General features: G+C 34.8%; 1 protein-coding gene across 1 annotated transcript in view; it reads left to right on the top strand.

Moving 5' to 3' along the window:
• HSD17B11 (hydroxysteroid 17-beta dehydrogenase 11) overlaps window positions 1–15190 on the top strand; it is a 33297-nt gene extending 18107 nt beyond the window's left edge. The window contains exons 5-7 of the mRNA XM_074228124.1: window positions 3044–3181; window positions 10438–10554; window positions 14186–15190. Of these exons, the coding sequence (XP_074084225.1) occupies window positions 3044–3181; window positions 10438–10554; window positions 14186–14276 (346 nt within the window). The 3' untranslated portion in view covers window positions 14277–15190. The remainder of the gene's footprint in view (window positions 1–3043; window positions 3182–10437; window positions 10555–14185) is intronic.

Raw genomic sequence — 15190 nt, 5'->3', positions numbered from 1 at the left:
CTTGCAAAAACCTAAAAAAAAAATTGATCCAAAAAAGATTATCATGTATTATATATCATCCATTATTGAAGATGATGAGGGAGGTAGAGGTCATTGTCCTCCAAATGAAATCACCATTGATGTGGGATTCAAAAGTGAGCACAAGAAAAGACAGAAGCATCATATTTTCCCATGGTGAATACATCTTCAAAAAGAGAAGTAACTAAGGGAAGTACCAAGTAACAGAACTCAAAGTGAATCTGATTACATTCTAACATAGTAGGTAGTTACTGATATGACAGTCATTTTTTAAAAAAAGCTATCTGTAAGTAGCCAATCATAGAACAAGATAAAAAAGATAAAAATCAAAAAAAATTGGGATTAAAAACTATATATTTCATGCATTTAAGTCTGTTCAACTTAACTAGTTTTTTGTTTGTTTGTTTTTAGATTTTGCAAGGCAAATGGGGTTAAGTGGCTTGCCCAAGGACACAGGGCTAGGTAATTATTAAGTGTCTGAGGTCGAATTTGAACCCAGGTATTCCTGACTCCAAGGCCGGTGTGCCACCTAGCCGCCCCTCAACATAACTAATTTTAAAAAACTATTGATGGGGGTGGCTAGGTGGTGTAGTGGATAAAGCACCGGCCTTGGAGTCAGGAGTACCTGGGTTCAAATCCGACCTCAGACACTTAATAATTACCTAGCCCTGTGGCCTTGGGCAAGCCACTTTAACCCCATTTGCCTTGCAAAAACCTAAAAAAAACAAAACAAAACAAAAAGCTATTGATGTCATAAGAAAAAAAAGAAATGGATAAAGCAACATGCATCAATAGTATCATTTTCTCCTTCAGAAGTTTAAATTGATTAAGTTGATGTAAATCATTCACTACACTGAGGAGACCAAAAAAGGTTAGAAACTGCTTCATCCAGAAAACAAACTTAGGAAGCAAAGAGATATTTCATCTAATTTGACATTGATTTAGAATACAATTTTTTTTGTAAAAATCTGATATAATCTGGCCTCAGACACTTAATAATTACCTAGCCGTGTGTCCTTGGGCAAGCCACTTAACCCCATTGCCTTGCAAAAACCTAAAAAAAAAATTCTGATATAAAAAGAAGATAGAAAACTGTGTGAAATAGCATCTCTTTTTTGGGGGGGGGGGCAGTCAAGGTTAAGTGACTTGCCCTGAGTCACACAGCTAGTAAATATCAGAAGATGGATTTGTACTCCGGTCTTCCTAACTCCAGAGCAGATGCTCTATTCTCCATCCCATCCAGCTGCTTCTAGTATTGTCTGATAAACAGAAACAGGGCAAGGGAAAACAACTCTGTTGAAAGCTTGTGAGAGATTCAACTACTTCAGATCATCCCAAGGTCATTTAAGAATGAAATTGGAATGGGGCAGCTAGGTGGCACAGTGGATAAAGCACCGGCCCTGGAGTCAGGAGGACCTGAGTTCAAATCTGATCTCAAACACTTAATAATGACTTAGCTGTGTGGCCTTGGGCAAGCCGCTTAACCCCATTTGCCTTGCAACAAACTTAAAAAAAAAATGAAATTGAAGACAGTAAACAGAGGAAAAGGAAAAGATTTGTAAAACTTTTTCTCACAAATTTAATAAAATAAAAATGAGTCCTCAACATTTGGACTCTAATATCACAGTCCCTAATATGCTTTATGAGGAAGTGAAAATAATACTCAAGAAAATAAAGGTGCATTGAACAGTTGCTGAATGAGGCAATTATACAAAGAGGAGATCAATTCCCAAAATGACTGAAATACTGCAGGATAATAAATGCTTGTAAAAAATCATGTATCTCATTATTATTCCAAAAAAGTGATGGAGAAAATTCAAATATCTAACAACTCTAAGTCCTACATTCCCATCTCTACAAAATTTTTATGAGAATAGTTTAATGCATTCTTTATGAACAAAAGAATTTTGTGAATATTCCATAGCATATCATTTTACAGTTGCACAGATGATTAAAAATATGTTCATTGAGTATTAATTTTTGATTCAATGGAACAAAATACTGCCTTTAAGTCAGTGGCTCCCCTTCAGCAAAGTGTCTCCTAAAAAAATCAAAATAATATAAAAATTTCTACAACTGTTAATAAGCAAAATCAACGTACAAACTTAGAAAAGCATTATATTTTTCTGTCCTTTGACTCTTATTATCAAGCAAGCAAGGCATATTATCAAGCAAGCCATAAAGAGAGACATTTCAAATTGTCATGGCAGATGCCTAGTGAAGAGCACATATAGAAATGATGAGGTTTTCTAGATGTTTCAATTTGTGGTTGACAATTTTCTGATTAAATAAGAAAATATTGTAAATGTTCCTAAATGAGATACATAATTGCCAGAAAGTTTAACCTAATTATTCACACAGAAAAGCTTGACTGGATAAAGAACTCCTATTGTCCAGATATGATAGTCAGTTGGATTATAGCTAGTCTTTATGGACCACATTTCTCAGAGAAATACTTCATTTGATTGCTGTTAAACAAAATGAGAATAGCAGGTTGTATAGCCTTCAAGACTGAAATAAATTAGGTTCTCCTTGAGACAAAGGTTTATCTTTTTAACATCAGTATTCTTATGGAGATATTATTTGGCTATGATTCATGGAATATAATCCTCATAATCTGTGAAGAACTGGTGTTGTTAGTTACCCAAAGTCAAATAATGGGTACCATCAGAGGTTGTAAAATGGCATAAATCACATATTAGGGAGGTTTGTGTTCAGAAAAGAGATATGTTAGTCATGTACAAAGAGAGACAGATAACCTGTGGTCCCATTGATATTTCGACAGAATCAAAAGATCTAGAGGAAAATCCCTGGTCCTAGGGGGCAACTGCCTTGAAGAAATTTATGGAACGATGCAGACAAAATTTGCATAAAATAAAAGGCATAGACTATTATGCTTTGTACCACTGAAAAGACTATGAATGACTATGAATTTTTAAGAGGGTGTTTCATGTCACAGTAATGGACATGGAAGGGATATCAAGACAAAAATTGTTCTTATTATGTCTTTTTTTCCCTCATTTAGTTCAAGCAAATTTGCTGCTGTTGGATTTCACCAAGCACTTACTGCAGAAATGGCAGCCTTAGAAAAACATGGAATCAAAACATCGTGCCTCTGCCCTAATTTCATAAATACGGGCTTCATCAAAAATCCAAGTACCAGGTGGGTGTAAATTCAACAAAGGTAAGAAAAACAAATTGGAAGTTGCTTTGAACATCAGCTTTATGGATGATGTAATGTCCAAGGCAAACTTTAGAGAAACTTTTGCCCAAAGATTTGGGTTTTGTTTCCTGTGACAGTTGAATTTGTTTATCATTGTCTTCTCTTCACATTGGAATGTGGATGAGTTCCAAGCTGAATTCCTCCTCTCAGCCATGTAAATAACAGGTTTGGGAATCTAATTTTCAAATCACATTTGTTCCTTACATCCTCACTCATTTCTTATCAATTCTGGTGAAATATTTCTCAAGCAAATAAACAGTATGGTTATCAGAGGTAGGGCACTCTCTATCTAGAACAGACCAGTATCACAACCAGTCCTAAAGAGAGATAGATATACACATGTAAACATATATATCTATATAAACACACATACCTATAATCACATACCCTATATGTGCATGCACATATATACACATGTATCAATATAATGTGTGTGTATTGAAGTATATAATGTGTGTATTGAAACATTTGGAATTATGACAAGAAAGAAATTTGTATTTAATAGAATCCACAATTCACAATTTAAGATTAGAAAAACAATTGCTATTATAAGCCAGAATAAGGAGAAATATCAGTTGACTAACAGAACTAGACTATAAAGCCAGAAGGGTCTCCTCGTACATGCAATTTCTAGCTGAAAATGGAGAAGTAACTATCAAGAGCAGTTATGTTAAATAACAAATTATTGCAACGTAAAAAGGAACTGAAGTCAAGAAATTGTCTCAGCCTCAAAACACTTGATTTCTTTGCCAAGAAGAAAGATGTGAGTCAAGGGCAACACCAGTTTAAAAACAATATTGTTTTCAATTAATACAAAGAAAAAAAATGGAAATTTTTAAGCAGTATTGTGTCACAAGACCACACAAAGTATTGGAGGAGAAAAACATCTAAAGGAAACTTGTCATGAAGCCAGGCTAATCCTCTTAGTCATACTCTAATATAGGGTCCCCACTGCACCATAGAAAATGACAAATAGGAAGATGAACAGCAGGGCCCAATCAGATAGGTTCAGAAGAAACTCATATGGACAGCAGCAAGGTAAAATTCAGAGATTTATTTTCAAAATATCTCAAAAGATCAGAAGATTACAGAAGAACAGGAAAATCACAGACTTTAAATCTACCAATTTAGTCTGGAATTTCGAAGTCAGCAAACTCTTATTAAAAGTGCCTACTGTTTGCCAAGCTCTCCCTTAAGTCCTGAGAATGCAAATTCAAGCAGAAGAAAATATAGTCCTTGGACTGAAGGAGTTTACATTCTAATGGATGTAACACAACATCAAAAAGGATAGCCAAGAGCATGTCATGTAGAACTTTCCAGTACTGGAATCAGACCTGCCCTGGTCTATGAAAGAAGGGGTCTGTATTCTGAGTCAGAGGTACCTGTTCTAGCAGGCCCAGGTGTCGGCTGATTGTGCTGTGGCTTACTCTTCAATGTTGGGTCACAGATCTGGTGCAGAGGAAAGAACCTACAGTTGTGGTTGGTGATCTATGGTCCCTAAGCTATGGGCTGAGAGTGAAGCGAGTACAGAAGAATAATCCTTGGCACTAATGCAGCAGCAGGGGCCCATTGTGAAGTCTGCAATAGAGTAACAAGGGCAGGAAACCCAATAGCTGCAGTTAAGTCCCTCTGAACCTGTAAGAACTCTCTATCTGCAGACAGAGGCTGAGTCTCCTAATAATCTGTTAGAGTTCCAACTTGTTGCTCAGACCCAAACTCTGGTTGGAATTTACAGAGCTCAGATCAGAGGAGAAGCCCTTGCCTCCCCCGCTGGATTAGACTAGTTTAGAACTACTAAAAACTTGCAAGTCCCCAGATTAAACTGTTGCTGATAAAACAACACCTGGAAACAGGAAGGCACAAAAAAAGGAACAAGTATGAGCCTTCATAAGTGCCTAGATCATGGTCCTAAATAAGTAAAGTCTTAAATCAGGATGTAAGACTTGAAGAATAAGCTAACAAAAAAATTCCACTATTAAATGTTATTATGGTAGCAGAGATGTTCAAGCCAAAATCCTGGAAGAATAGAATGACTCCAAAACATTTGCAGGAAAAGTCTCAAAAATGAATGGTTTGGGGAGGTAGAGCCAAGATGGCGATGTGAAGGCAGGAATTCCTGGGAACAGTAAGGAGCTTGGGGGAGACTGCAGAAGTCTCTCTGCTCTCCCTGGGGTGGGACTCAGCTGCCCTGCTCAGATCAGGCTGTAGTTTGGGCACCAACACTACCATAGCTGAGCAGGGACCCTCCTTAACATGTCCAGAACAGAAGGGAGAGCCTGTGGTCATCCCCATACCAGAGCATAGGAAAGAGAGCAATCAGAGCCTTTCATAAGACCTTAGAGGAATTAAGGTCCCTGTGGGGTATCCCAAACCCCTCCCCCCAAAGTCTTATAAGTGTGGCATATCAGTCATAGGCTAAGGAAATGAGCAAACAAAAAGAAAAGAATCAGACCATAGAAAATTACTTTGGTCCCATGGAAGATTCAAAAAATGACAAAATCAAAGCTTCTGTACCCAAAACCTCCAAGAAAAATAGAAAATGGACTTGGGCTATGGATGAGCTCAAAAAGACTTTGAAAAGCACTTAAGGGAGGTAGAGGAAAAATTGGAAGGAGAAATGAGAGCAATGCAGATAAATCATGAAAACCAAATCAGCAGCTTGGTGAAAGAAATACAAAAAAATACTGAAGAAAATAATATGTTAAAAGTTAGTTTGGGTCAAATGGAAAAAGCAACATAAAAGGCAAATGAGAAGAATGCCTTAAAAAGCAGAATTGGCCAGCTGGAAAAGAAGATTAAAAACCTCTCTGAAGAAAATAACTCCTTCAAATGTAGAATGGAACTAAAGGAAGCTGACTTTATAAGAAATCAGGAAGAAATAAAACTATTCCAAACCCCCCCCCCCCCAAATTAGAAGAAAATGTGAAATACCTCATTGGAAAAACAGCCAACCTCTAAAACAGATCCAGGAGAGATAATTTAAAAATTATTGGGCTACCTGAAAGTCACGATCAGGAAAAGAAATAATGCAGTGAAATTGCCCTGAGATCCTAGAAGCAGAGGGTAAAATAGAAATAGAGGAAATTTACTGGTCACCTCCTGAAAGAGATTTCAGAAGAAAAACTTCCTGGAATATTACAGCCAAACTCCAAAACTCCTAAGTCAAAGAGAAAAATACTAAAAGCTGCCAGAAACAAACAATTCAATTACTATGGCTCCATAGTCAGGATTACACAGGATCTGGCAGTGTCTACATTAAGGAATCATAGGACCTGAGATATGATATTCTGGAAGGCAAAAGATCTTGGTTTACAACTGAGAATCAACTACCCAGCAAAACTGAACATCCTCTTTCAGGGGAAAAGATGAATTGTCAATGAAACAGGGGACTTTCAAACTTTCCTATTGAAACAACTAAAGCTGAACAGAAAGTTTGATCTCCAAGTACAGGACTAGGTGAAACATAGAGGGGTGGACGAGAAGGACTACCTGTAATGATGTATTGTTTGTATTGCTGCATAAGAAGAAGATAGTGATAACTCATGAACTGCAGAAGTCTCTCTGCAGTCTCTATACGACTTGAAGAATAAGCAAACAAATTTATAAGAGCTGTTAGAAGGAGCATATATAGACAGGATATAGGAAGGAGTGGAATATAATGGTATAATACAGTAAAAAGATGGGAGTCAGTGGGTGATAAAGAAAGTACTGGGAGGAAGAAGGAGCTAAGATATTTCACATAAGAGACAAGAGAAAATTTTTTTCAATGGAGTGGATTGGGGGGAAGGCAAGGGGGAAATGAATGAGCCTTCATTCTCATCAGAAATGGCTCAGAGAGGAAATAACATACACACCTAATAGAGTATAGAAATCTATCTTACCCTAGAGAAAAATGAGAAGAAAGGGATGGGAAAAGGGGGAATGGGGAGAAGGAAGGGGGGGAATAGATGACAGAAGAGAGGGAAGATTGTGGGAGAGGGTACTCAGATACAACACACTTCTGAGCAGAGACAAAGTGAAAGGAGAGAGAGAGAATGGAATAAATGAGAGTGGGAAGAAATAGAGTGGAGGGAAATACAGCTAGTAATAGCTGTTGTGGGAAAAGTATTGAAGCAACTTCTTTGGTGGACTCAATGATAAAGAGGGCAACTCATCCCAGAGACAGAGCCATTGGAATCTGAACACAAACTGAAGTATATTTTTTTATCTCTCATTATTCTTGAGGTTTCTCATCTTTTTTGGGTGGAGGGGGTTTATGTTTATTCTCACAGCAAGATTATTGTAATAATATAAATAAACAAAAAAAATAAACAGTTTGGATACAAGTTCAAATAAAATTCATGGACAAAATGAACTAAGTTTTGTTTAAAAAATAAAATGATTTTATAAAGGAAAGTACTAGAAGAAAGAAATGAAAGATCAAGGGGAGAATTGTGGGGGGGGGTTGGGAAAATGAGAGCTATGGAAGAAATGATTTTAAAGAAAATTAATTCTATGTCTCTTATCCCAAGAGGTACAAGACATAACCAGAGCAATAACCTTGAAAAGTAGCAGGAACTAAATAGAAGTTAATGACTCCAAGAGACAGCTAGAATTATTAAAACAAAGTCAGAAGACTGAAAAACAGAAGAAAGTTATAAGGTATCTTATAGCAAAATCACTGATCTGGAAAAACAGAGAAGTAAAAATAATTTAAGCCAAGACTACCTGAAATCCCTGGACAGAAAGAGCCTAGACATCATTTTTCAAAACATCATGAAAACTGCCTGCAACTCTTAAGAGCCAGAGGGTAAAGTGGAAATAGAAAAAATCCACCAGTCACCTCCTGAAAGAAACTCCAAAATGAATTCCCAGGTCAAAAAAAAAAGATATAACACAAATAGTTGGAAAAAAGGATTTAAGAACCAAAGAATCTTAGTAAGAATCACACAAGATTTAACATCTGCCATTTTAAAAGACAGAAGGTTTGAAATACAGTATTCAAAAAGACAAAAGATAAAAACTTGCAACAGAATAATTTATTCAACAAAACAGTATATTCTTAGATGGCAAAAAATCGATCTCTAATGAAATAAAGGATGTCTAAGCATTCTAGAAGAAAAGAACAGAAAGAAAAGAATAGGAACTTTGTGTAAATTTTGTATTCTGTAAATATGTAAATAGTAGTGAGAAATCAGAAGGTGAAAAGCAAGGACAAACCTAAAATGAGGAGATGATATATGAATCTTCTCAGTACCCTATAGTAATCCAGGGTCATAGTGGGAATCACATGAAACAGGTAATGGGGGTTTGAAGGGGGGGGAATTGTTGATGATCTAAAAAAAAGAAAAGGAGGGGGAAAGGAATAGAGGAGAAAAAGAGACTAAGAGTTGGGAGTGAGAGGAAGTTATTCCAAATATGCACAAATAGAAGATCATAGAAACAAGGAGGAAGCTGGAGGGGAAGTAAACACTTGAATCTCACTTTCACCTTAACTGGTCCAAGAGGAGTATGAATACAAACACTAAAAGGGGTCAGAAATACATTTCACTCAACAGGAAAGAAGGGTTCAGAGAAGTAAGAGGAGTACAAGATAGGGTAGATTAAAGGAAGGATTAGTCCTAAATCAAGCAAACTCTAACCACTGAGTAGTTGAGTTTAAAAGGAAAGAAAAAAAAGATAAGAACCTGTGATTGAACTTGAGGTGAGGCAGAAAGAAGGGGAGGAGAGCAGGCTCAGATTACATCAACCTTAGAGCACAGTTGCTAGAGACACTCCTCATATATCAACCTCAAAATAACTATATAAATTCTAGTTATTATTATTATTATTATTATTATTATAAGACCCATCCTTTACTAACTGAATAATAGACTAATGTAGACATGGAACAATAACTTCCTATCAGGTGTTCAGGTTGCTGCAGCCTTATCAAATAAATACTAAAATGTAAAATAAGGAAAACTCAGAAAAAAATTGAATTTGGATGAAAGTATCTAACTTTCAATAAGGATTTTTTAATAATCTGAAACTAATCGATGTACTACATTGTTATTTATATTTTTGGGAAATTTGGAAGAATATACTATGGTATATATCTTCACTTTCCCCTGATAGAGGAAGGTATCTAGTTAGCTAAGTATTGATAGTATACTATGGGTGGAATCCCCTAAATATTCCATTCAAGCAAGTTGACTTTTTAATTGGTTGAGAGTTAAGTCTATTATGGTAAAAATGGGCAATCTTACTATACCATGGCTAGATCAGCAGATTCCAATACTGGTGCAGTAGCATTTTGAGACATGGCACCATTCTCTTCTAGTTCCAGTATTCACTGATGTGGATTATGGGCCAAACTTAGGAACATTAAGTATACTAAATATATTTAGGAAGTTTAAGGATCACCTAATCTAGAAGTAATCAGATTTCTGGTATTCAAATTTCTAATTACTTTATCTTGGCATATTACTTTAAAATTTTTAGTCTTTTTCCTGATAAGTCCTTAAAAATGGATTTTTATAGTTTAGAATGTCTACAGAGTGGAAATCAGAATAAGGAATCCAGTATTGTTGTCGGTGTTTGAAGGAGAAAGAAAAGGTCATTAGAAATTGTGTGTAACAAATCGTTGAACTCAGGGACAAAGGAATTCATTGCTAGTAGTCATCACCCCTACAGTTGAGGCCAAGTGAATAGGAAAAGTTTTTCAAATAGTGCAAGATGCAAGTCCTGGGATAGAAAAATGAGTATACTCATCAGGGATAATAAGACACACACATATACATACATACAAATAGATGTGTATATTTGGATGTATGATGAGACGTATTTGTGGGTATATATGTATTCCCAGAGAAAATACACATATAAAATATATGTGTGATAACAAGAAATATTCATGTGTATATACACATGTATGTATCTGTATGTGTGCATAGGTACATACGCACATTGTGTATATATATTTAAGTCCTATCTTGGAATAATATAGTGCTGTAGTAAAGTTATAAACTAATTTCTCTTATGCAGAATTAAGGGTTCTCAAAAATTGAAGCAAGAGTAAAATCACACTGTATTATAAATGTTTGACTTCTGTAGTTATTTCCATAGCACAATCAACATGTTTAATTATATTGCTAATTATTTTTATTACATTTTAAGTTAAGCCTAACATCTTGGTGAAATATGATGAGTTTTTTAAGATTTCCTATTAATTTCAGATTTATATCTACACTGGAGCCAGAGGAAGTAGTAAACAAGCTCATGAAGGGCATACTAACTGAGCAAAAAATGATTTTTGTTCCGTCTTCTTTAAGTCTTATAATACTCCTGGAAAGGTGAGCATCTTTTGTATTTGAGTCAGCATTAGAAATTAAAACTTAGATATCAGAAAATTAAATGTTTAGATAGTCTTTTTTTTTACACTTGAATTAAATGGCTAAAAATGAATAGAATTAATAATGAACTTAATTTTTAAAAGTACACTATGTGACCTATAGACCAGGTACCCCAACAGAGGCTGAGCATATTTGAATTTCATATTGAAAGCTGACCCCAAAAATGAACAAAAACAGATTAACAAAGAATTATTATAATGTCCATGATGTCCTGAGACACAAAACAGAAGAAAATAATTCCAATTCTATGAGTACTTTGCTTATAGAAAAGTCTCAAAAAAAGATCAATTAGTATTCCTAGGAGAAATTATGTAAAAAGTAAACATTTTAAAGCAATAGAGAAAAGAAGAGAAAACAAAAGAGGTCTATGGAAAAAGACTTAAGAAGAGAAATAACTTAACCCAAAGGTTACCCAACTGACTCTTTAAAAATTAGAAAGGATACAAGGTGTATAATGACTCCAGAAGATAAGAAATATTAAAACAAAGTCATAATATTGGAAAAATAGAATAAAATGTAAGATGTCTGACATCATAAAACAACTGACCAACAAAACATATTAAAGATAGATAAGGTACTAATTGGACCAACTGAAAGTCATAACAAAAAAAAAAACACCTTGGATATCATATTTCATGAAATGAAAGAAACCAGATGTCTTACAAAAAAAGGATTCTAAAAGGCCAGGAATGTGTACCAAGAATAATTAGCCTCACAAAATTGAGTAAAATGTTACAAGGAGGAGGGGAGCAAAAAAAAAAAGGGATCTTCAGTGAAATAAAAGTACTTCTAAACATTCCAGTGAAAAGATCAGAGTTGAATGGAACCATTAAAATATAAACACAGGTCCAGAGGCAAATACAGTGAATATTCAGGAGAGATTTTTGTGGGGATAAACTGTATCCTGGTAAAGGTGAAGATAATACAAGAGTCCCTTTAGAACTCTAATGTTGGGGCAGCTAGGTGATGCAGTGGATAAAGCACAGGCTCTGGAGTCAGGAGGACCTGAGTTCAAATTTGGCTTCAGACACCTAATAATTACCTAGCTGTGTGGCCTTGGGCAAGTCACTTTAACCCTACTGCCTTGTAAAAAGAAAATATAGTGAGAACAAAATCTACTGTCTAAAAGAAACCCTTGAATCATCAAGACAAACAGATAGTTCTAATGTGTTACAGCAAAATCTATTATGCCTTATCTAAACTTAGAAAACCCAGGGTAGCAAGCATGGCTACAGATAAGATGCCTACACTGGCAGAAATAGACCTAATTAAAAGAACAAAATGGGTATACTACTTTTGCTGAAAAGTACCATTGATGATGAATTAATTTCCATACTAAACATATATTAATGAAATAGTATCTAAATTCTTTAAAGGAAAAGCTAAATGAAAACTGTAGTAGTAGAAGACTTTAATTTATCTCTACCAGAAATAGAAAAATATGTCCCAGTAATCATCAAAAAATTTTGGCATTGGTTATAAGAAACAAAGGAATATATTAACATAATGTTTGATAAACCCTAAAGTCCCAGTCAGTGTTTAAGGACTCACTATTTGACAAAAACTGTTGTGCTAACTATATAGCAGTCTGGCAGAAATTAGAAATATCCTTCATACCATATACTAAGATAAACTCCAAATGGTTATATGACTTCAAAAGATATCCAGAACAAATCAAAAGAAAAAAAATTATCTTTCAAATCTACGAGTAGGGGGAAAAATCCATGACCAAAAACAGTGATACATAGGATCTTAGGAGATAAAATGAACAATTTTGATTACATAAAATTTAAAAGGTTTTGCACAAATTCTTTACAGTTGTGATTAGAAAGGAAACAGTTAACTAGGAAAAAATATTTGCATTAGGTTTCCCTGCCAAAAGTCTCATTTCTCAAATATATAGGAAACTGATACAAAATAAAGAAGAGTTATTCTCTGAATGATAAATGGTTGAAAGCTGGCTGCTCTTATGAGATTAAATCTAAGCTTCCTATGGAAAAATGTTGCAAATCACTAATTACATTAAATTTTTAATTTATTTATTTATTGATGATTGCAAATTAAAGCAGCTCTGTTGTTCTACCCTATAACAATCAAATAATCTTGACCAAAAAAAAAAAGAAAATAATAAATGTTGGAGAATGAATTAGTTCTGCCATTCAAAAAGATATGTTGAAATTAGGACACAAAGTAACTAAACTTGACCCTTTGATTCAGTGATTTCACTACTAGGGCTATATTCTACAGACATCAATGAAAGAGGAAAAGTGGCTGTGCATACAAAAATTATAACTTTTTTATTATGGTGCCAAAGAACAGAAATTCAAAAGGCATATCTATCACTTGGGGAAATAACTGAATGTATTATAGTATATAACTATAAAGGAATACTTTTTATCCTACAAGAAACGAACAAAGAGAGTTTCAGAGAAATCTGGGAAGTTTTGTATGAAGTGGAAAGATTCAATATAAGGATGTTCTGTCAGGTATACAAAAGGAATTTATACCTTAGCTAGGCTGTAGAACTAGATGGCCTTTCACTACCAGCTCCAAGTTTATGATTTCAGGATCTAAGTGCAGTGTATCAAAAGCTCTTCATCCCTCATGTGATACTGAATTGATTGATCTACTTATTTGACTTCTCTGTAAACAAATAAACAACCAGGGACTAATATGCATTTACATGTTGAAATGCAACTTATTTGATTGCTTTCCAGTGTGTTGGGTTATGAAAAGATTTTTTATTTTTAAAAAATTTTTATTTAAGGGAATGGGGTTAAAGTGACTTGCCCAAGGTCACACAGCTATGTGATTTTTAAGTGACTGAGGCTGAATTTGAACCCAGGTCCTCCTGACTCCAGGACTGGTACTCTGTCCACTGAGCCACCTAGTTGCCCCTAGTATGTTGGGTTATGAATTTCTTTTCAAGATTAGTAGCCTCGTGCTTACTGTGCCCAGAGTCTAGTGTTCTGCTTTAAAGAAATTAAATGTATTCGGTACGAGGCAGAATGGCCTCCAGAACAATGTCATCTTGGAAACAGGAAGACCCAGATTCATGGGCTGCCTCTGATCCATCCTGGCTTTTCCTCTCTGGACAAGTCATTTGACCTGTCAGTGTCCCAGGCAACTCTCTTAGACTGTCAATTGATAATATAGAAAGGATTCCTTCATCGCAATTTCCCTTAACCAGTTTTGATCAACCAACTGAAATCATCATTCCAAAAGAAATTAAATGTGTTCCTTAAGAAGAAAAAGATAAATCTATATTTAGTAGGAAACATAATTTATTAAACTTCAAATTACTCCTCTCTCCCCCTTTAATATATGTAGTTTTAAAATCTAGAGACTTAAACTTCTTCCTCATTATCCTTTGTTGAACACTGACCTTAGTCTGGTTCAGAGAATGTGCTGAAAGCTCACCTTCTTGGTCTTGAGCAACATGAAGCTTTGAATGTGAAGGGATTTTTGAGAGGTAAACAAACATAAAGACAGTTATCTCTTAGGCAAATACTGCGTCTAAGACCTCCAGAACTGATTTCTTAAATTCTTCCATACGTTGTTTTTCTTTTAGAATCTTACCAGAACGTTTCGTGAATGCCTTGAGAAGGATTATCAATGTCAAGTTTGATGCAGTGATTGGATTAAAAAACAAAGCACAATAAATGCCTTGGACTCCCTTTGTGAAAAGCAACTGCTATTTGATATAATTCAGATGCTGCTTATCAGAGAATTGGACATTTGAAGATTTCTAATTTTTCTGATTATCTTTCTCTAATAATCATTTTTTTCTTGAACTACACTAATTTTCATTTATGCCAACAGTAAATCAATCTCATATCCAATGATAGGAGAGTGCCCTCATTTTGGCACCTTGGTTAACTCCACCTCTAAAATGGTTCACAAGAACCTCTGGCCTGTAATGAGAGTCCTTCAAAGTTCATGCTCAAGTTTTTATACTTCAATTATTTACATGTAATTTTTATACTTCAATTCCATTTAAGTTTTCTAGAAGAGATGCCTTCTTTTCTCTATGACATCGTTCAAAACTTTTTTTTTAACCTAGACTTGTGACATCAATGCTGTAGGGAACTCTTAGTCAGGAAAGTTTCTGTATCTGTGCAGATCTGCAACTATACTTCAATTTAAAGTTTTCAAGAGTTTCCTGGATCACTAAAAGATTAAAAAACTTAGCCAAGTCACCAATGCAATGAGTTAGAGGTTGGGCTTGAATCTTATTGTGTCTCTAATCTAGAAAAAGAAAAATAGAGTTACATCATTATCTGAGGGAAGGTGTCTGGGGCATTTGAAGACACAACTTCCTTTGGAACAAGAAATGACAATTCAGACAGTTTGTTAAACCAAAAGGAAATGACTGGGGTAAAAAAAAAGACAATAGTAAAACTTTTTTTTTTAAAAGAGTACTATTCTCTGTTCTAATACCAAGCCTTTTGTCTCAAGTATGTAATTAAGGAAACTATAGATGCATTATTCAAATGGAAAACCTAAACATTAAACTTTTGGACTTGAAGCAAGGAATATACTTATGAATAATGATAATAAAAGAAATAAATCTAAA

The sequence above is a fragment of the Macrotis lagotis genome, chromosome 3 (assembly GCF_037893015.1).
Source record: "Macrotis lagotis isolate mMagLag1 chromosome 3, bilby.v1.9.chrom.fasta, whole genome shotgun sequence".
Classification (NCBI taxonomy): Eukaryota; Metazoa; Chordata; class Mammalia; order Peramelemorphia; family Peramelidae; genus Macrotis; species Macrotis lagotis.
The sequence above is the reverse complement of the archived record's forward strand: the minus strand, read 5'-3'. Positions and strand labels throughout refer to the sequence as shown.